Source organism: Acipenser ruthenus, chromosome 1 (assembly GCF_902713425.1).
Source record: "Acipenser ruthenus chromosome 1, fAciRut3.2 maternal haplotype, whole genome shotgun sequence".
NCBI classification, from domain to species: domain Eukaryota; kingdom Metazoa; phylum Chordata; class Actinopteri; order Acipenseriformes; family Acipenseridae; genus Acipenser; species Acipenser ruthenus.
The window spans coordinates 105,980,397-106,002,912 of NC_081189.1; the positions used below are offsets into that span (position 1 = coordinate 105,980,397).

Below are 22,516 nucleotides of genomic sequence, written 5' to 3' on the forward strand. Positions count from 1 at the left end.
GAATTACTAATAATATTTGTCCATCAATAATAATAATAATAATAATAATAATAATAATAATAATAATAATAATAATAATAACAACAACAGCTTGTGTACCATGCTTTATTGGGGACTATATTTCCTTTACTAAGTTAGTTATTGTGTGTAGCCTCTACTGCAAATTTTTTTCAACCTTGTTTACTTTTTTTTATTTGTTTTTATATGTTTCAATCTCATTTTACAAGATACGAAGGTTGTATTTGCTTATTTAAATACCTATTCATTTTTTAAAATAAAGACAAGTTTATTTATTTATGAATTGTTGAATTTTTCTACTCTATTTGACCTGCACGTCATGTAACTATATGTCAAATTTAATCTTCAGTCTTTTTATTTACATTTGATGTAGACTTACAATAGGATGCTTGTTAAATAAACAACTCGATATCTAAATGAAAGGAGACCAAAATGTAATTGTTAAAGATCTGTTTTCTGTTGATTAGATTTATAGGCCAATTGAAAGTGTTATCTATTGAATTAATGCATATAAAAAGGTCGAATAAAATAGACTTTATCCACCTCATCTAATTCTTCACACTGACCCATGCTTTAAAGTTATAGGTAAGTCATATTATGTTATATTTACACGTCAATTACAAGATACACTGATAAAAACAATACATACAGTGTACGTAAGATCCTTTGCATGTTTTTATTGGCCTGATCGTATATGGTTTTAAGGGAGTGCTTTTTCATTATTGTGGTCCTGGAGGATTACAAATATTGATAAGCAGCATGAAGTTGTGAGGGGGAAAAAAACAAAAACATTTGGTGCGGGAAGAATATTCATCTACATTAGAACATTTCCTTCATTTGTTTGTGTCATAGGTGCAATTCTCATTCATTCAATTTAAGTATTAATATCTGTGTCTAGTTTAACCCTCACAGCCCCACGAGGGGCCCCATACCTCCGGAGCCCGACCATATACTATGTTGTCTTACACTTCAGCCTCCCTCTCCCAATGTAAAAGTCCAACTTCACCCTTGAGTTTTGCCTATTTGCACTTTAAAATTATAAATACTATTTTCTCCTGCTTTACAGTTATGTCATTTCAACAGGAGATTTTCATTTTAAAAATTGTATTCCAAATTTGCTAAATAGAAACCTAATAATATTAAAAAACATTATTATTATTATTATTATTATTATTATTATTATTATTATTATTAAAATGCACAGAAAACAGTTAAGTGAATATATATATATATATATATATATATATATATATATATATATATATATATATATATATATATATATATAAAATTCAATTGTTTAATAACATGATACTGTGTAAGTGTTACCTGGCTGGGTTATAAATCTGACACAAGCAACAAAGTTCAGCGAGACAATATAATTAAAATACACAAGATGAGAAGGTAATAAATGACATGCTTCAAAGAAATGTTTTACATTCATAAATATAAAGAAAATGGCATGGTATTATATAAAAATCATGCTACGTGGTATATTGTATTTTCTTTGGCTTTCTGTATTAATACAGGAAAATAATATGATATATATGACCTGAACCAGCAATCATTATAGCTACACTGAAAAGTCACAAAATAAGAAAATAACAAAAAAAGTTTGATTTTATTTAGGATGTATAACCATATATATATATATATATATATATATATATATATATATATATATATATATATATATATATATATATTTAATGTGGCTTCAGAAGAAGAAGAAGAAGAAGAAGAATGGTTAATTTTAAAAGTCGACCAGAACTTTTCTTTATCTTATTGGCATAAAATAAACCAATAATAATGAATATGTTTAAATACAAATGCAAAATAAACATTTCAGAAACACCTGTAATCACATAGCTGTTATTCAGGACTATATGAAGGGGAATCTGGTTGTATTATTAAATGATGATAATTAAGTGTTTTAAATAATCATATAAAATATATCACATTAATACCGAAAAAGAAAAGACTAAATGATGTTATATTCTAACAAAATAACTTTTTTTGTCATGAATAAATCAGATGCTGATTGTAACGTTAGATGTAAAATTGGGAATATTTTCCAGATAGTTATTCAATTAAAAAGTCATACATCTCCATCAAAAAGATTAAAATATTTACTGGCGCTTGCAAAACAGAGATAAGGCCTGCTGCTCCCGTGATACACCATAGGAAAAGGCATTGGTAGCAAACATCTACCCAGAATATTGCTTTCTTTGTAGATTGCTGGAAGTTGTATAGTCTTTCCGGCATCAGGAAAATGGTCATCTGTATTTGGTCCCTCGAGTTCTGTAGATAACTGCCGTTTCAATTTATTCCGGCGGTTCTGGAACCAGATTTTGACCTGGGTTTCCGTAAGCTGTAAAGAGTTCGCAAGGCCGGCCCTTTCTGCGCTGCTGAGATACCTCTTCATGTCAAATGTAGATTCCAGCTGAAAAATCTGCCTCTTTGAAAAAATAGTACGAGTTTTCTTCTTAATCATTTTGCTTTTCTTATTGATTTTATGTTTCGAAGAAGGTCCGTCTTCCCCGCTGTCGGTGCTTTCGGTCCTTGGAAGTGATTCCATTCGTTTTAATGCACCATCTCTGCTGACAGCGAGGGCATGTGCAGTGTCGTTATAACAGCCTGTGTGTATTTGCCCTGCGTAACAAAATGATACAATAATTCAACGCATAAATCGTATTTCATAATGAGTTATAGTAGCCGACTCCAAAATATTCGATATCTACCATTTACTTTGCTGCTTGGAACTAGACCACATAAAATCAGTATTTGTGCTCTGATGCATGTAACTATTTCATTATGTTAAGGAAATTACATTTCATTTGAATAAACCGGACCGGACTGGACACCTATTAGGCTATAAGTTATCGGTCAAGCATGCATTTCTTTTGGTGTATAAAAAAGGTGTATTTAACAGCAACGTTACCGATATCATTTATGATACGACAGAAATACTATATTAATGTTACAGTACAGAGCAGTTAGTGTGCCAAACAGCAACCAATGAAAGTCGTAATAATAATAATAATAATAATAATAATAATAATAATAATAATAATAATAATAATAATAATAATACATTCTTACATACATACCTATATCTGGTTCTGTACAGTCAGGTTCATTCCTGCCACTCGGATCTTTATCCAGTTCAAGTCGTAGTTGTTGTAACCCGTTTTTGATGTCTGCCTCTATTTGCCGCTTTGGAGTAGAGGTTTCCAGATATTTACTTGTTTGTTTAAGATTGAGAATGCTATCTATTGTAAATTTTAAAGAAGCAGGTCGGCATTGCACGTCTTCTTTGCTCATATTCCCCGATGATTATCACACAAATCCTTGCTTTCAGAATTACCGCTGTGTTTCCAGATAACTGTAACGTCTTGACACTCCAAGCAGCATTGCTCTCTGCTTAGCATTGCAGCTGTGGCAAGTTGGCAGTTATTCAATGAACCGGAAGAGCGTGTTTTTACAGCTATCGATTGGACAAATGGTAAACAGAGTATCAACCAATAATCACACAAGGGCGGGAGTTGAGTGACAGGCGACGTTCGATAGCTGGTAGGAGATGATAAACTTATCTGCTCAACTTTGCTCCTGTAAATGAAGTAAGGGGGTATTCAGGCAACATTAGCCATATGATGGACGAGTAGTTTTGAAAAGTGTGGAAGTTAAGCGTCAAAATATAATACATAGCAATCCTCAGGCTTCTTACTTTAAAAAATGTACACATTTAGTTGTATTTTGAACTGGTCATAAAATGCCTGGCGTGAATCACGCAGCGCTAATAATAATAATAATAATAATAATAATAATAATAATAATAATAATAATAATAATAATAATAATAATGTATTAAAGGAATTTACTTGGGTGGTCTCGTTCTAGGGCTGCAAATGATTACAAAAAAGAAAACATAAGCCATAAAAGTAGGTACCATTTATTGTGTATCCATGTTGCAAAATACAGATAGCATACCCAGGACCACTTACACACATGGTATGCCTTACGAAGAATTCATAGTATGAATGAGACTAATTCAGAATCTTCTTTGGCTCAGTATGATTCTCTATAGACCCCCCCAATACGGGGTTCTAGAGATAAGTTCAATACAAGAACGTAAACAAGAACCCCAATCGGTATTTTTGGTATCAGTATAACTTGAAAATGGTTCGCCGTTGAATAACAAAATAAACACGAACAATAATGTACAACACAAACAGACTTATAATTATCGTTTTGAAGTTCATTAGTCCTAGTGGTTACCTACAATTTCTGAACACATCCATGCAGTGATGCATACAAATGTTTTCTTATATTTTAATTGTTTTACCCGTGAAGTTACCCAGTTAAATATATTGTAATAATCTTGGTATAGTCTACGACGACTACGACTACTACTACTACTACTACTACTACTACTACTACTACTACTAATAATAATAATAATAATAATAATAATAATAATAATAATAATAATAATAATAATAATAATAATAAACATGTGTTATACATTTTAAGAAGCTGCATTTATTTATTAACACATGTTGTTTAAATGTAAAAGTTGGATATTTTTTTAGTAGAAGGGGTAGGCCTACTGTATACAATGTACTGTTATGCATTATTGTTTATAAGCAATCAGGAAAACAGAATGTTTAGAACCTGTCCGGTTAAAATTCCATACTTTTTGCAGGACGGCGTTATCTGAAAACATTTATGGAGATATAAACAAAAATTGGAATATGGATTACGTTAAGTTTAATCTTACAGTTCATTCTGCTATATACAAACGGTAAGGAAAATAGTCTAATCAATTTACGCGTCCTCTGATTTTAAAACACGAAAACCTATTTATATTATATTAAAATAAATAACTTAGAATGTTTGAATTGATGACTTTGTGTTATAAATGAATAAATTATGGGTAAATACAAACAATAAAACTTTTACACAAAAGATATATCTTAGATAACAATCGTGTAGTGAATCACAGCAGACAATGATGTGTTTCAATTAAAACAGTGTTTTAAACTAACACTAGACCTGAGCAGTTTAATTCAATTTTACGTTGGCATAACAGTCTCCGAATAATGCTTTTAACTTATTAATTGTTAATTATTTGTCACTATTATATTGTAAGTGTGTTTCACATTTTGGTTTTGTATTCTTTTTTTTAATATACAAAACGATTTAATGTAGAAAACAAGAAGAATGAAACCTCGGTCTAAGACCAGCAGCATTGTTCGTTCCTTTTTATGTTTAAACATCACTAGATTTTTTATTATTTTTTTTATGACGACATAAACAAAACACTGGCAGATTCACTAGTTCAAATTCCAAGTTGTTATATCAGTTTATTAGTCTAATCGTGGAAGGATGTCCCTCGAGTGCCATCTAGTTTATCTGTTACAATAAAGTTGCATTAACAATATAAAGCAGACATAGTTTTGTCCTTGTCGTACTTTTATTGAATGCCGCTTGCATCACTTTATGCACACACGTCGATTCGTTCCATATTACATGCAACACGTTTTGGCTAATTTGTAACAACCGCCAATTCATTTTCTTTAGAATACAATACGTTGGTCTATATTTGTTAGTGTTTTAACATAATGGGTGTAGTCGAGCGTGTCTAATACTGTATGTGAAAAAAAAAAAACAGTTCTGCTTTCTTTGCATGCTGGCATTTATTTTATTTTTATTCTAAGGACTATTTTTTGAGTCAACCGATATCAAATATACAAGTAGGATCTAGCTGGCATCGACTACACAATACCCAAACTATAAAAGTCTTTCCTTGAATTATGGCGGGAGGATAGTTCAGTATTACAAACTGTAAATATGTACTGTATTTGAGACACCTTGTATATATTTTGCTCTGTTTTCAATACAAATATGAGGCATATATAACCAACATATAGTAGGCCTATGTGAATATATTTAAGAATTTGAATGGGTCTTGTTATTCCTGTTAACTCTTCAACATAACGTGTGCGTTATTTATAATAGAGGGTAGTAATAAATAAAAGCTATGGAATTCAAAAGAGGAGAAGCAAGAAGCAAGTTAAACTATTCTTACTAAGGAAGCTGTTCAGATATCATATTCTAGAATAGCCATAGGCATAACTTGCTTTACTGTAAAAAACATAAATATGTTAAAGATGTTAAACACATTTTAGTATGTATATTACACTAAAATGCGTATTTTTGTGAATCTAGTCTAAAGCAATACATAAAAGAAAAAGAAAGTGTTTATAATGTGTTTCAAAGGATGTGTGGAGGAATCTTAAAACAGCGATCCATGTGTGGATTATCATGAATATGCCCCTGTGTGCAGGCCTGTGCATCTGTGTCCTAGGGCGTACCAGTAACATGATTATCGTATATGTATGAACATACATTTTTACCGTTTGCCCAAATATATGACGGTGCAATGTGTGTGTGTGTGTGTGTGTGTGTGTGTGTGTGTGTGTGTGTGTGTGTGTGTGTGTGTATTTGTGAGGTATTTAGTTCATGTGTTGCTTATTGTAGGTGAATTGTTCCAGACCTGCAGACTCAAAGAGACGACCCATTTAATAAAAGGTTTAATCTTTTTGTTCAATTATGTACTGTAAATAATTATATCTTCTATATATTAAATTTTTCGATATGTTTGCTTACCAGGAAACATAATCAGATGGTTAAAAGGTTATATGTTTGTAACACAAGCTGTCACGAAATAGAAGAACGCCTATTTATTTTCGAAAACAAAACGTTACGTTAAAAAAAGAAAATAAATAAATAAATAAATAAATAAATCTTGGCCCCCACACAAATTAAGAACAAAGTGGGTGTTACATTTAACCCAAATTGTACTTGCTGGATTTATAAAAATGACACACCAGTTTCATTTCATTTATTTTATTGCAACTTTCATTTTTAATAATAGAGATGTATTGAAAACAATATATAACTTTTTTTTTTAATAAAATTAATTTTATACACCCCCCAAGCTGATTAGAATACAACCATATAACGTGCCTGATATAAGTATTGCATAATGTTACAAAAATAAAATAAAAATATATAGAAATGAATTAATGATTTATATTAATAATGATACAGATTGTTTGAATATATTGCTTAAATTCATCCTTAACACATTAGTTTGTTTTAGCATCCTGTTGTGTTTTCCTTTGGGTGCGCAGCACCATTTACTTGCATTAATATGCAAAAGTTATTTATAGCACGTTTCAGATTCAAAACTAAAAATAACCAAATTAGAAGGTGGAGCTTTTTAAAGTTTTAATTTTTTTATACAAGACCTGTAATTTGTGACCGTAGAAAAGCCATAGAGTGGGGGAATGCTGAAAGGGGATAATTCACAGAACTAGAAAAGCCAACCAATGGAGGTGACACTTGAGGCACATTGAAACCCAGTGTAGCGGGACTAGAGTTTTCATGATATAAAATGGGAACTCTGACAATCCTTTGACCGGAATGGGAAAGATTCGCAGCTTCCAAGTCCGCTGCAAGTTGTCTTTTCCACTTGTTTCTCCTGTTCTGGAACCAGATTTTGACCTGGGTCTCAGTGAGATGCAACGACGCCGCCAGCCCCGCTCTTTCGGAGCTGCTCAGGTATCTCTTCATGTCAAAGGTCGATTCCAGCTGGAAAACTTGACTCCTGCTGAAGACTGTTCGAGTTTTTTTCTTACGAGCAGATTTCTGCTCTGGGGTTTCCTGATCGCCATCATAACTTTGCAGTACATCGCCCTCCTTTTCATCGTCCACGCTGTCATCTTGTTTTCTCTCTGCTTCTTCTTGCCCGTCTGCGGGTTCAGATATTAATGGGGAGTCCCGGTCACTTGCTGTCAGTGAATAACACGGATCTTCAAAATTATGAGTCTCCTCTTTTGGACCTAAAAATGTATACAAAAAATGAAATTAGTTTCTACTTGTACGTATACATTACAAGGAAAATAGATTACATCTAATATGATTAAAATGTCATGATTTATTGTATCAAATTACATTCCTGAATATATCTGATCAATAAAAAAATTCAACAGCAAATACACCTTCAAGATGCCTGTGAGATATATCAATTCGACCACATCGCAGTTATGCAGAGCAACTGTATTTCCTAGGTGTTTTCTGTTGGTTTTACCCCACCAAGCACATATTTGGAGGAACAGCAAATCAACCTGCTTGTATATGAAGCCGCCGCGGGAGCTTGTTAAAGTTATCTTTCAGCTGTCTGATGTCACTGTGGGTGTTGTATTATATTATAGAACACTGCTTAGGCTAATGCTTTAAGTAACTCTACCAATTATTTAAGCATTCTAGAAAGCGTTTCCTAAGAAACACTGTGAACGATTGGCATTTATACAAAACACAGATTTTGTCAGTAGACTAGGGTTAACTTTTTCAAGATTTTTCCCTCAAACATATTTATAAGGTAGTGTAGTAAAGGCAGTCGTAAAGTGACATTACTTTTATCTATCTATCTATCTATCTATCTATCTATCTATCTATCTATCTATCTATCTATCTATCTATCTGTCTATCTATCTATCTATCTATCTATGTCGCAGTGTAATAGATTATAACCACACTTACTCTCAGTCTCTTCGTATTGTGTAAAGTTTTGTGACTCTCTTCTGTACCATTCCGCTGGATTTGCCCTGAGAGGATGGTTCTTTGTACTGAACGCTGCGTTCGAGACATGATAGCAAATCCGACTGCAATGGCTGACTGCCACTGCGTTGTGAAAACGCTTCTCTTTGCTGCAATCGTCTACACGCTCCCGATTCTTCTCCTTTTTGCTTTCTTTTCGGTTTGATCCCAGCAAATTCTCAATAGAAAACGAGGAAACTCGCGCAGAGGTCGACTTCTGGTTTTCTGCTGCTTTGTCTGGCATGGTGTTCTTTTTCAAATCCAGCTGAACTCGATGTCGTTTTCTCTTTACTGAGAACGAACAAATGTATGCATATGTATATAGGCTATCGCTTCTTCTTACTTTAATATAACAAAATTGGTTCCTTCTCGTAGGCCTCGAATTATCTGATCAATCATTTAAATTAGTGCCCATCATACACTGTGAAATTGTCGCGTAGCTTCCCAGGCTCTGAAACATAAAGAGAACGCGATAATGATTAAGTAAAAATGCCATGCAAGTTAAACGCTTAACAAGCATGTAGTATTCTGCGATTGGACAAGCACTATAGCAAATGGGATTACTCAAGAAAATAAGGTAATTACTTGCAATGAGTTCACTACTCTGTTTGATAGTGTGCCTTGGGGGCTGGAGAAACCCTGTCAATCAGAAGCTCTATTTGGGTCAATTAGGGAGCAAATCAAAATACAGTTAGCTAAGGCTCAGATTCCATGTTAAGTGAAAGAAAGGGCTTTGGGAGAACATGATACAGTACCTCCTATTGGCTGTCCCTGTCTTCGCATCCTGTCAGCATTACAAAAAGGGCAACCAGAGCATCCATGTGTGCCATAAGTCTAGTTTGTTTTTGTACTGTTTGGTGACTCGAATATTTGTGTAAATGCCTTGACAGCTGCAGCGACTTGATGTTATCTTCATTAACTCCATAGGTTTACATCACCAATATACACTGCATCTGAGAACACAGCACCGGGTAAAAAAAAAAAAAAGTAAGTAAATTAGCATTTTGTCACCATGCAGCATAGTAATAACACACAAAAAAACAGATCCCTAAATTGTATATGGCCATGTTGTATATTAAACAGAGTCGGCAGTAAAATACGGTATTACCTTACAGTGAGAATTTAATATTCTAATCGTACATTGTAGGGACTATTAGAAATCTGATTTGACAAAGAAGCTATGGTTATTTAATTATTTATTACTCTGCTATTGTGTTGTCACTGTCATTGTGACTTGAGAATTGACGTTGTCTTCGGAATCTGTGTTTTATCTGTGTTTTATATGCACATCATTTTGCACCGCCTTGTAAACTATAAGAACCTTGTACGTGCGGTAAGTCAATGCTTCTCTCTTACTTTAGAAGTCAAACATACATAAGAAACGAATTGGCGAAAGAAAGACAACTTTTTCTCTAAGTTTTAATGTTTCTTTAACATCTGTATTCTCTGAAGAGACAGATGTATCACATTTGTGTGTTGAGTGATTGATAGATCTATATCCAGTCATCCTCCGGGCCTGTACCTTCTGAATAGTGCTGGTGGATCACTGTACTGTAATCTGACCCACATGACTTACATGTAACAATAGGTAATAACTTGAATAGAGCCGATAATGGCACCTCGCAGACATTAACTGTTCTTTCTATTTCATATAATTGCTAAGATACATTACCTAATCGCACATCGGGGTGTGAAGCAATATCTTCTGTCTGTCAATAATTAAAAAAAAAAAAAAAAAACCCGCCCTTGTGCATGGGAATGATGACACATAGGGCCTATTAGGTTTATATTTGGACGTGAGGGGAAAAAAAAACCGTGACGTCAAGATACTCCAGTAAAACATATTCTCCAGTTTTGCCTTTATATTTCTAAATATCTAGATTTGACTGTCAAATTGTGAACCCATCTAATGTCGCATTGAATGGCTGTGACAAATTATACCAAACTGTCACAACTGTTCTTTCACCCGTGTCCCCCCTCTGCAAATAAAATCTTGTGTTTCCAGCAGAATTTTGGAAGATAGTATTTTTAAAACAATATTTGCAGTATATTAGCCTTTAGGTTGAGATACAGGTCTACGTTTGTTTTTTTTAAATCCAATGTTTCATGTAATAAGCGAGACAGTTCTTTTTGCATTCTTAATCACACTCTATGTATGGATTACAATTTTATTTCCCTTAGTGACCTCGTGTTTCTTATTTGTACGTCCTTGTGTCTGTTTTGAATTGCACAGACTACGGAGATAATAAATTCCGCAGCTCATTAAAATATGCTAGAAGTGGTTCTTACAGATGCCTTTGAAGGACTGACAAATGGTGCGAAGCATTAACAGAACATATTCAGGAAACGCACTGTGTTCATTAAACTCGTGGAATACATTGAATTTTAAAATGTTTTGCAACCTGTTTTCTTTCTCTTTTTTTAGTTCTTATAAATTATGCTACAATAGTCTTCTCCATCAGGAGATGACCCAGTAGTAGTCGTCCACATCGGTACAAACAACATTGGAAGAGACAGACCAAGATCCCTGCAAAACAAATTCAGAGAACTAGGAAGGAAAATAAAAGACAAGACCAAAACTGTGGTATTTTCTGGGATACTGCCGGCACCTAGCAAAGGACCATATGGACAGCTGGAAATACAAAATTAAAATGCATGGCTGAAATCGTGGTGCACACAGGAAGGCTTCACCTTTCTTGAACATTGGAGCACATTCTACAACAAGGACTATCTATATAGGTGGGACAGACTGCACTTAAACAGAAAGGGAACCAATCTACTCGGAGAAAGGATCCTTGAGGAGGTCCAGAAGCATTTAAACTAGAAAGGAAGGGGGAAGAAAACAAAAAAACAGAAGGGAGACCACATCAAAACAAGGGCAACAACTCAGGTAAGACAACTATTAAATGTATTTATCTTAATGCTAGAAGTCTCAGAAACAAAATGTTAGAACTTGAAGCTACTGCACTAACAAGTAACTACGATGTGATAGGTGTTACAGAAACTTGGTTGTCTGAGAGTGATGGAGACGAATATAATATTAGTGGGTACACACTGTATAGGAAAGACAGGCAGGACAGAAGAGGCGGAGGGGTAGCGCTATACATAAGAAATAGTCTTGAAGCCCAGGTGTTAAATCAGGACAAAGAAAACAATGCAGAATCAATATGGGTCAGAATAATGGACAAAAATACAAAGGGCATAATAATAGGAGCATGCTATAGACCGCCAAATTCAGACGCTGAGCAAAATAATCTGTTATACATTAGAAATGCGTGTACAAAAGGAGAAGCCATACTAATGGGGGATTTCAACTTCCCCCGTATAAAATGGGAGAACCCGGTGGGGAGCACAACGGACGAAATTGAAATGGTGGAAATGACAAATGACTGCTTCCTAACGCAATTTGTCAAGGCACCGACTAGAGGGGATGCCTTGATTTAGTCTTTTCAAATAATGAAGACAGAATAACTAAAACAGAGGTCAGAGAGCCATTGGCAAACTCAGACCACAACATGGTCTCATTTGAAGTATTTTTTAAAACCCCAAAAGTAATGACTAAAGCTAAGGTTTACAATTTTAGAAAAGCAAACTATGAAGGTATGAAACAGAGACTAACAGAAGTAGATTGGAGTAAAATAGAGAAAACATCCACAGAAAAAGGATGGCTGTTTTTTAAAAATGTAGTACTTGAGGCGCAAAACAATTACATCCCAAAAGTAGGCAAATCTAAAACAAAATGGCCAAAATAGATCAATTAAAAAAAAGGCACTTTACAGAGCGTTTAAAGGGGACCAAAAACAAAGTACACAGAAAGAGTACTTGGAACTGCAAACACGAGTCAAAAAGGAAGTTAGAAAGGCCAAGAGAGAGATAGAAATCAATATTGCTAAGGGGGCTAAAACCAATTCCAAAATGTTTTTTTCCAATATTATAACAGTAAGATAACATTCAAAGAGGTTAAATGTCTTAGAGACACAAATGGCAAAATCATAGATGAAGAAAAAAAAAATAGCAAATATATTAAATGATTACTTTTTACAGGTTTTTACAAAGGAGGACATGGACAACATGCCCCGCATGTCGACCTGTTCCTATCCAATTTTAAATAACTTTAGCATAACAGAGACAGAAGTGTTAAAGGGACTAGGAGCTCTTAAAATAAACAAATCCCCTGGGCCAGATGAGATCCTCCCAATAGTACTCAAAGAAATGAAAGAAGTTATTTGCAAACCGCTAACCAAGATCATGCAACAGTCTCTTGACACAGGGGTTGTACCGATAGACTGGAAAATAGCAAACGTAATACCGATCCACAAAAAGGGAGCCAAAACCGAACCAGGTAACTACAGACCAATAAGCCTGACTTCTATTATATGTAAACTTATGGAAACTATAATAAGATCTAAAATGGAAAGTTACCTATATGGTAACAATATCCTGGGAGACAGTCTGCATGGTTTTAGGAAAGGGAGATCGTGTCTAACTAACCTGCTTGACTTTTTTGAGGATGCAACATTGACAATGGATAATTGCAAAGCATACGACATGGTTTATTTAGATTTCCAGAAAGATTTTGACAAAGTCCCGCATAAAAGATTAATTCTCAAACTGAACACAGTAGGGATTCAAGGAAATGCATGCACATGGATTAGGGAGTGGTTAACATGTAGAAAACATAAAGTACTGATTAGAGGAGAAACCTCACAATGGAGGTAACCAGTGGTGTACCACAGGGATCAGTATTAGGTCCTCTGCTATTCCTAATCTACATTAATGATTTAGATTCTGGTATAGTAAGCAAACTTGTTAAATTTGCAGACGACACAAAAATAGGAGGAGTGGCAAACACTGTTGCAGCAGCAAAGATCATTCAAAATGATCTAGACAGCATTCAGAACTGGGGAGACACATGGCAAATGAAATTTAATAGAGAAAAGTGTAAAGTATTGCATGCAGGCAATAAAAATGTGTGTTATAAATATCATATGGGAGATACTGAAATTGAAGAAGGGAACTATGAAAAAGACCTAGGAGTTTATGTTGACTCAGAAATGTCTTCATCTAGACAATGTTGGGAAGCTATAAAAAAAGGCCAACAAGATGCTTGGATATAGTGTGAGAAGTGTTGAATTTAAATCAAGGGAAGTAATGTTAAAACTTTACAATGCATTAGTAAGACCTCACCTAGAATATTGTGTTAAGTTCTGGTCACCTCGTTACAAAAAGGATATTGCTGCTCTAGAAAGAGTGCAAAGAAGAGCAACCAGAATTATCCCGGGTTTAAAAGGCATGTCGTATGCAGACAGGCTAAAAGAATTGAATCTATTCAGTCTTGAACAAAGAAGACTACGTGGCGATCTGATTCAAACATTCAAAATCCTAAAAGGTATAGACAATGTCGACCCAGGGGACTTTTTTTTTCTTTTTTTTTTTAATTTAGTCGTTGCCAATTATTTTTTTATTATTTTCTCCCCAATTTGAAATGCCCAATTATTTTTAGGCTTTACTCACCGCTACCACCCCTGCGCTGACTCGGGAGGGGCGAAGATGAACACACGCTGTTCTCCGAAGCGTGTGCCGTCAGCCACCCGCTTCTTTACACTCTGCAGACTCACCGTGCAGCCGCCTCAGAGCTACAGCGTCGGAGGACAACGCAGCTCTGGGCAGCTTAAAGGCAAGCCTGCAGGCGCCCGGCCAGACTACAGGGGTCGCTGGTGCGCGGTGAGCCGAGGACACCCTGGCCAACCTAACCCTCCCTAATAACAATATCTTCTATTCAGTCTTGAATAAAGAAGACTATGCGGTGATCTGAATCAAGCATTCAAAATTCTAAAAGGTATTGACAATGTCGACCCAGGGGACTTTTTTGACCTGAAAAAAGAAACAAGGACCAGGGGTCACAATGGAGATTAGATAAAGGGGCATTCAGAACAGAAAATAGGAGGCACTTTTTCACACAGAGAATTGTGAGGGTCTGGAACCAACTCCCCAGTAATGTTGTTGAAGCGGACACCCTGGGATCCTTCAAGAAGCTGCTCGATGAGATTCTGGGATCAATAAGCTACTAACAACCAAACGAGCAAGATGGGCCGAATGGCCTCCTCTCGTTTGTAAACTTTCTTATGTTCTTACATTCTAATCAACATTGTAAAATCATACATTCTTTTTAACAATGAGACATGGGGGCAAGAATGATGTTTGTGGTAAGCACAAGAGATAAAAAAAAAACACACCAAAAAGCCAGTGACGCTCAGACAACAAATGCTTCAATAACATCTTTCGTTGAGACTTAGGCTACGTGTGACTGGTTCAGCAAATCTGTCGTCGACATGTTCCTAGACTCACAAATTGCAAAGTATTCTGCAGGAAACTCTAAAAGTCACACAAATAGTGAAAGGCGTTTCTCTTACAATTTCAGTATCAACATTGCTTTAGAAGTTCAGATTGATTGATATACGTTTATATGCAGTACTATTGTATTAATTTAAAATGAAATATTACTGACTGATATTGATCTGACAAATATGTGCAGTGTAATGAATAACGTGGCAATACCACGTTGTTGTGTAACACAAAATGTGTTTATTATTATTATTATTATTATTATTATTATTATTATTATTATTATTATTATTATTATTATTATTGTTACAAAACTGATGTAACCCACTGAGGTAATGTTTTGTGAATTTGGCCTCAAATAAAACATTCACGAATGAATCGAATTCCATATAGGTAACGTTTTTAAGTTGTGTGTGTTTTTTTTAGAACATTTCGGAATAATGAGTTTGCGTATCGTTGCACTTACCCAAAGTAATCTCGTTAAAACTGATAACAGATGCAGGTTATGCATTTCAGCAGACCAATTTCTAATCCATTACTATGGCACTATTGTACCGGGGTTAACACATTTTAAAACACTGAATTTCTATTAAAAAAAAAGAAAAAAAGAAGGTACTTCATTACTTACGAGGTTCTAGAATAATATAAAACAAGAGTTTTTAAACTAATCAATGATTCAAACTATTATGTTCAATAAAATCGCTGATTATTCCAAATGAGCCAAACAAGACAAAATAGTACTGCACTGGAAACAACATTTAGAACTCGCTAATTCGTAATAATAGCAGTTAGCGGGTCCATTCTGTATTTGCCAATTTCCTGTAAAACAGTGCCATCCAGTTACTGCTGTAAATCTACTGTTTTCCAAGTCATACTAGTACGTGTAAAATACTAGCGTGTACATTACTTTGTTGTTTTGTCATATAAGCTATTTTTAACCGTGTAAAACTTTTGATTACACAATTGTGGAACCAAACATATGGGACGTTGGCTTTAATCTAGATTTCAAATGTTATTTTTTCTCGTTACTGCAGCGCCCCCTGAAGGTTAGCCAGTCAAGAAGTTGACAGTATTTTATTCCTATTAGGGATGATGCAATCCATAAGCATTAGTGATCGTTTTTAGTATGATACATATTAATAATTAAAGGGCAGTTCGCGTGAACATGCAATTAATCACCCTTGATCTGGTGGTCAATTTAGGCCAACGTTTTCTGTATGGATTTCAGGAACAATAGAGGGCGGTTTGCAGTTACTCGTTTCAATATTAATTCATTCGTATTATAGATACAAACCAACTGGTTTATAATAATAAACGTTGCAGCAAAATCCCACAACAATTCGAGTGGTATCTAATGGAGGCCAATCGTTATTGAAGACGTTTTAATTGGATTCGAAATTCGCTTCAAATTATCCTCTTTCATTACACGAACTTATAATATATTGTAACAATTCCACTACTAAAAAATATCATATCTATTTAAATGCTGATTAAGCCTGGGTGTTGCAATACAAAGTTCTTCCTTTATTTGTAATTGTTATTTTGGATGCTGTGTAGATATTATGAGAACGGTAATGTAGGCTATCCGTTTTGGTCACAAACATTTTTAATGTAATTATTATTATTTTTTACAAAGGTGTATCATAGTGCTCTGTATAGTATATTAGTGCCAGTGTGGGGCCAGAAATTGGTTCATCGTCAGCATGTGGTACACCTACCAAAATATGACCCGTGTAACTTCAGAAAATGATAGGGCACATTGATTCGGAAGTGCTGTTATTGACAGTTCACCCACAACATAGTATACGTTTACAATTTGAGATAACCCAATGTGTTGCTCATCAGTTAAAATCACATACATTTGCTGAATTGTGAAAAGAATGATAGTAAATAAAACTTTAAGGGCCAAACTAAGTACACCCTTTTCGATGACGTTTCCTTGTTTTCTGAGCTAAACAAGCGCAGTACACGGTTGTGGCAAAGTGCCCCGCCCCTGTGTGCATTTGTGTGTTCTGTGTATGTATGTTGCGTGCGTATGTTAATGTTGGTGTATAGATTGGTACACGGGATATAAACGGGTCTGTGTTTCACGTGTGTTTAAAGTGTATAATTATATTTAGGCACGAGGATGGCACATCACTTCACGTGCAGATAAAATGTGTATAATGTGTGGCACGGGGTTGCACGTAATGAATTCACGTGCTGGGATTCAAGTGAGTAATTAATTAGTAATTGAATCCCAGCACAACAGTATATATAGATGCACAGTTTCACTCAGTCGGGGTTGGTGTTCGGTGAGTGGAGAACGGGATTGGAGACGGAGGTAAAGATAATAATAATAATAGTAATAGTTAAATCTGCTCACCGTGTTTTGTCTGTCTAGTCCGTTTTTGTTTGTCCTTTTATTTTGGCTACAAGTGCCGTGTCCTGTGTTTTGTTGTTTCAAACCTTTTATTTTCTGTCTGTTTATTAAATGCTGAACGCGATCACGCGTTCAGCCTCACCAAAACCCCATCTCTCTGTTTATTGTGTTCCTGTTTCTGGTCTGACGCCACCCACTCCGGCCGTCTTTGTGACACGTGGTGTCAGAAGTGGGATCGACAGCGCCTCCAGGACTCAGGCCAGAGCAGGAACCGCAGTTTGGATTTAAAAAAAAAGAGGAAAAAAAAAAAAAAAAATGGCAGAAGACGCCATCAAAGTGCGGGACTGGATGCTGGAGAATGCTGGGCTGGAGGCCCAGTCTCTGCCCATAGTCGTCCAGGCCCTGTGGATGATGGACTGTGAGAGATGGGAGGCCTATCAGGAGGAACACACCCCAAACACCTTGGAGGAAGGTGTGGAGTTTGTCCTCAGCTACCTGGAGGCAACCATAAATGGAACAGCAGCCCAGGTAGCAGGACCACCAGCAGAGGAGTACCTGCTGTCCCCATCTCCACCAGCAGAGGGTGAGTACCTGCTGTCCCCATCTCCACCAGCAGAGGGTGAGTACCTGCTGTCCCCATCTCCACCAGCAGAGGGTGAGTACCTGCTGTCCCCATCTCCACCAGCAGAGGGTGAATGCCTGCTGGTTTTGCCTCCACAGCCCAAATGGGAGGAGCCTGAGCATCCACAGCCCAAATGGGAGGAGCCCAAGCGGAAGGAGCCCGAACGTCCTACGCCTGAGTGGGAGGAGCCCGAACGTCCTACGCCTGAGTGGGAGGAGCCCGAACGTCCTACGCCTGAGTGGGAGGAGCCCGAACGTCCTACGCCTGAGTGGGAGGAGCCCGAACGTCCTACGCCTGAGTGGGAGGAGCCCGAACGTCCTACGCCTGAGTGGGGGGAGCCCGAACGTCCACAGCCCAACAGGGAGGAGTCGGGGCGTCCACAGCCCAACAGGGAGGAGTCGGGGCGTCCACAGCCCAACAGGGAGGAGTCGGGGCGTCCACAGCCCAAAGGGAGGCAAGTCGGGGCTTCCACAGCCCTGGGACCCAAGCCACCAGCAGAGGGAAAATGCCTGCTGGTTCAGCCCCAGGAGCCAGAAGGGGAGGAGTTACAGGCTCAACCCCCTGAAAATTTTTGGGGGGGAGAAGGGCAGGATGCTGGTGTCCCCCAGCAGCCTCTCGCTATGCTGCTGAAGGCAGCACGGCGTGCACATGCCCAGCCGCCACAGCAGAGGGAGCCAGCACCGCCAGGAGCAGAGGAGCTGGAGCTGCCTCTGCCTCCACCACCTCCAGGAGCAGAGGAGCAGGAGCTGCCTCTGCCTCCACCACCTCCAGGAGCAGAGGAGCAGGAGCTGCCTCTGCCTCCGCCACCACCACCGCAAGGAGCAGAGGAGCAGGAGCTGCCTCTGCCTCCACCACCTCCAGGAGCAGAGGAGCAGGAGCTGCCTCTGCCTCCGCCACCACCACCGCAAGGAGCAGAGGAGCAGGAGCTGCCTCTGCCTCCGCCACCACCACCGCAAGGAGCAGAGGAGCAGGAGCTGCCTCTGCCTCCACCACCTCCAGGAGCAGAGGAGCAGGAGCTGCCTCTGCCTCCGCCACCACCACCGCCAGGAGCAGAGGAGCTGGAGCTGCCTCTGCCTCCGCCACCGCCCGGAGCAGAGGAGCAGGAGCTGCCTCTGCTGCCCGTACCTCCGCAGGGAGTACGGTGGCCGGAGCCCCAGAAAGGGGAGCTGCCGGCCACGAAGGGGGACGAGGTCTGGAGACCACTTTCCCCAGCAGCAGTTTCGCTGCAGGAGTTCTTGTGGCCGGAGCCCCACAGGAGGGAGCTGCCGGCTACGAAGAAGGGGGAGGTCGGGGGACCACCTGCCCCCGCAGCTTTTTCGCTGCAGGACAGGACCAACAGGCTGTCAGCCGTGCCACTACCGGCAGGGGTGCTGACAGCATGGCCAGCCATGGGCCCACTGGAGCCTCCCTTCCCAGCCCGAGACTTTGTCCTGGACTGCTGGATTTTTAAGGGGGGAGGTGGCCGTTGAGGCCATGTGTGCTGCGCACAAGGGGGGGTATATGTGGCAAAGTGCCCCGCCCCTGTGTGCATTTGTGTGTTCTGTGTATGTATGTTGCGTGCGTATGTTAATGTTGGTGTATAGATTGGTACACGGGATATAAACGGGTCTGTGTTTCACGTGTGTTTAAAGTGTATAATTATATTTAGGCACGAGGATGGCACATCACTTCACGTGCAGATAAAATGTGTATAATGTGTGGCACGGGGTTGCACGTAATGAATTCACGTGCTGGGATTCAAGTGAGTAATTAATTAGTAATTGAATCCCAGCACAACAGTATATATAGATGCACAGTTTCACTCAGTCGGGGTTGGTGTTCGGTGAGTGGAGAACGGGATTGGAGACGGAGGTAAAGATAATAATAATAATAGTAATAGTTAAATCTGCTCACCGTGTTTTGTCTGTCTAGTCCGTTTTTGTTTGTCCTTTTATTTTGGCTACAAGTGCCGTGTCCTGTGTTTTGTTGTTTCAAACCTTTTATTTTCTGTCTGTTTATTAAATGCTGAACGCGATCACGCGTTCAGCCTCACCAAAACCCCATCTCTCTGTTTATTGTGTTCCTGTTTCTGGTCTGACGCCACCCACTCCGGCCGTCTTTGTGACAACGGTGTACCACTTTTTAACGCGTACCACAAAATAACAGGGCACCTCTATTTGTTTTCTAACGTATTTTGCACTTTTGCACATTTTACGTTTGCTGTTTGAAATGCAACACAATGTACAATATATGCATGTGTAATACATGTAGGCCTTTATTTCTGAATTAATTTGTATGTTTGTTTTTTAACCCATAATGTATCGTTTAAAACAACAACAACAACAACAACAACAACAACAACAACAACAACAACAACAACAATAATAATAATAATAATAATAATAATAATAATAATAATAATAATGGGAGGCTGTGTGGTCCAGTGGTTAAAGAAAAGGGCTTGTAACCAGAAGGTCCCCATTTCAAATCCCACCTCAGCCACTGACTCATTGTGTGACCCTGAGCAAGTCACTTAACCTCCTTGTGCTCCGTCTTTCGGGTGAGACATAATTGTAAGTGACTCTGCAGCTGATGCATAGTTCACACACCCTAGTCTCTGTAAGTCGCCTTGGATAAAGGCGTCTGCTAAACAAATAATAATAATAATAATAATAATCTCCTGTGCGATCCACGAGGGGACGATACAGGTCATTTCCTGCAGCAACCATCACCCATATTGTGTACAACGTAATGTTAAAATAGTCGGTGCGATCGTAATAATCAATTTTAAAAGATGACACTGTTTTTCACTGGGGTGCTCGACCAATCACAATTGAACTACAATTAACCATAAAATGGATCTGTTTGTAATGTGCAATTTATCTCAGTAAACATCAGTCATTGGTTGCAAAATAACCAGTAGACACATACAGGTTCAAGAGATCTGACTCTATTGCACTTACTGTATTATAGGCTACCATTAATATTAAGGTTTGCAGATGGTATGAAAAAATTAAACGTTCCATTGACACCATGATTTTGCTCAGTTGCTGTTCACATTGTTTATATATTTTAAAAAGAAAATAGGTTTTTTTTTTGGTTTTGCTTATTTGTGCAGAAGAATATACTTTGCCAATTGACAACAGAGACAACCAGCACCCTAGCACCCTCCCTGAATAATTGTGCGCTTACTTCTATCATAAAACAATTCTAACCTTAACCACACGAGGGAGCCAGAAAATTGTCCATAATTCTATTCGTTTTTTGACGAGTTAATGATTTGTTGGGTTTATATTTTTAAGACGACGTCTCGGTGTATTCCTTCATGCCTAAGAGAAATCGAAAACTGGTTACGCGGCGCAATTTTACTATCTTCTTAGAACCTATGCCGCTTTAGAATTAATCTTTCTACCCCAACATTTATATAAAATTTGAATACACTGTATAAAAACTTGGGATATAGCCAACACATAGTGGGACACATAAGGGTTAAATGCTTTCCAAAGCTTCAATTTCGTATTTCACCTACTAAAATTAAATTTATTTTATTCATGAAGTATTCTCCACAAATTCTGAGTGAAAGAAATTGGATATTTTACTTTGTAGAGATCTGGTACCCATCTCTTTACTCAAAGACCCCTCCTCTTGTGAATCAAAAGATTCAGGTAAAGTGGGACACCATTTATATATATATATATATATATATATATATATATATATATATATATATATATATATATATATATATATATAAATTAATCCTGTAACTATAGAATTAAAATAAATCAAACTTAAAAATACTTATATTGAATATGGTATTTTCAAGCCTTTTTAAGGCTTCCTTGTGCAGCATTCTCCACATGTAAAAATGGTATCATCAAATATTCCACTTCCTTCAGCACAAGAGGTATGGTACCAGACCCTGCAAGTATTACAAGCAATCCACTCTTCAGTGGAGTTTGGGTTACTTCTATCACCATACTTTGCCTCTCAAGCATTGCATGCATCTTGGGTCTTATTTTCTTGGTTCTTCTTTTCTTGGGTCTTCCTGGCATCCTGTGTGCTTAACTTTAGATTTCACTTTTTTGCTTTCGGATTTTGAGATATACGTGAAATGCTCCTCACTAGTCAAATTATAGGATGGCGGTTTGGCTCTTTTTTGGTACCTCTGTCTCTTTTGGGAATGGCAACAAGGTCAGAGAAAGAGGCGAAGGCTTTGATGCTTCAAGAGGGACAGTGTGTGCTGCTGTAGAAGTTTCAGGCACTTCTACAGCAGCACACACTGGTTGAGGATTTCCAGATGCAATTCCTTGGTCTTCAGAAGATCTAGTGACTTCAGTAGGTGTTGCACTTTTACACTGGGCTGCAACTTCTTGATTTTCTGGTTCCAGTGGTCTCTCTGTGGTCAAGCTTGGCGCAAAAACCTCAGGATGGATTGTTTCAAAATTTACAGGAAACATCCCTGTTCTCTTGAGCATTGTCAACTGTTGAGGTTTTTTGCCAAGCCTTTGAAAAAACGGAAA

General features: G+C 37.6%; 2 protein-coding genes across 2 annotated transcripts; both read right to left on the bottom strand.

Moving 5' to 3' along the window:
* Positions 1-1,723: 1,723 nt before the first annotated feature.
* Positions 1,724-3,457, bottom strand: hmx4 (H6 family homeobox 4). Its single transcript, XM_059033401.1, has 2 exons — positions 3,129-3,457; positions 1,724-2,670 (listed from the first exon to the last, which is right to left on the bottom strand). Exons 1-2 carry the CDS (start codon positions 3,340-3,342, stop codon positions 2,117-2,119), a joined length of 768 nt encoding a protein of 255 aa, XP_058889384.1. The 5' UTR covers positions 3,343-3,457; the 3' UTR covers positions 1,724-2,116.
* A 3,457-nt stretch (positions 3,458-6,914) lies between these two features.
* Positions 6,915-15,574, bottom strand: hmx1 (H6 family homeobox 1). The gene is made up of 4 exons (XM_034035333.3): positions 15,497-15,574; positions 9,441-9,638; positions 8,629-9,136; positions 6,915-7,928 (listed from the first exon to the last, which is right to left on the bottom strand). The coding sequence occupies exons 3-4, from the start codon at positions 8,927-8,929 to the stop codon at positions 7,324-7,326; spliced, it is 906 nt and encodes a 301-aa protein (XP_033891224.3). The 5' UTR covers positions 8,930-9,136; positions 9,441-9,638; positions 15,497-15,574; the 3' UTR covers positions 6,915-7,323.
* Between the last annotated feature and the right edge of the window lie 6,942 nt (positions 15,575-22,516).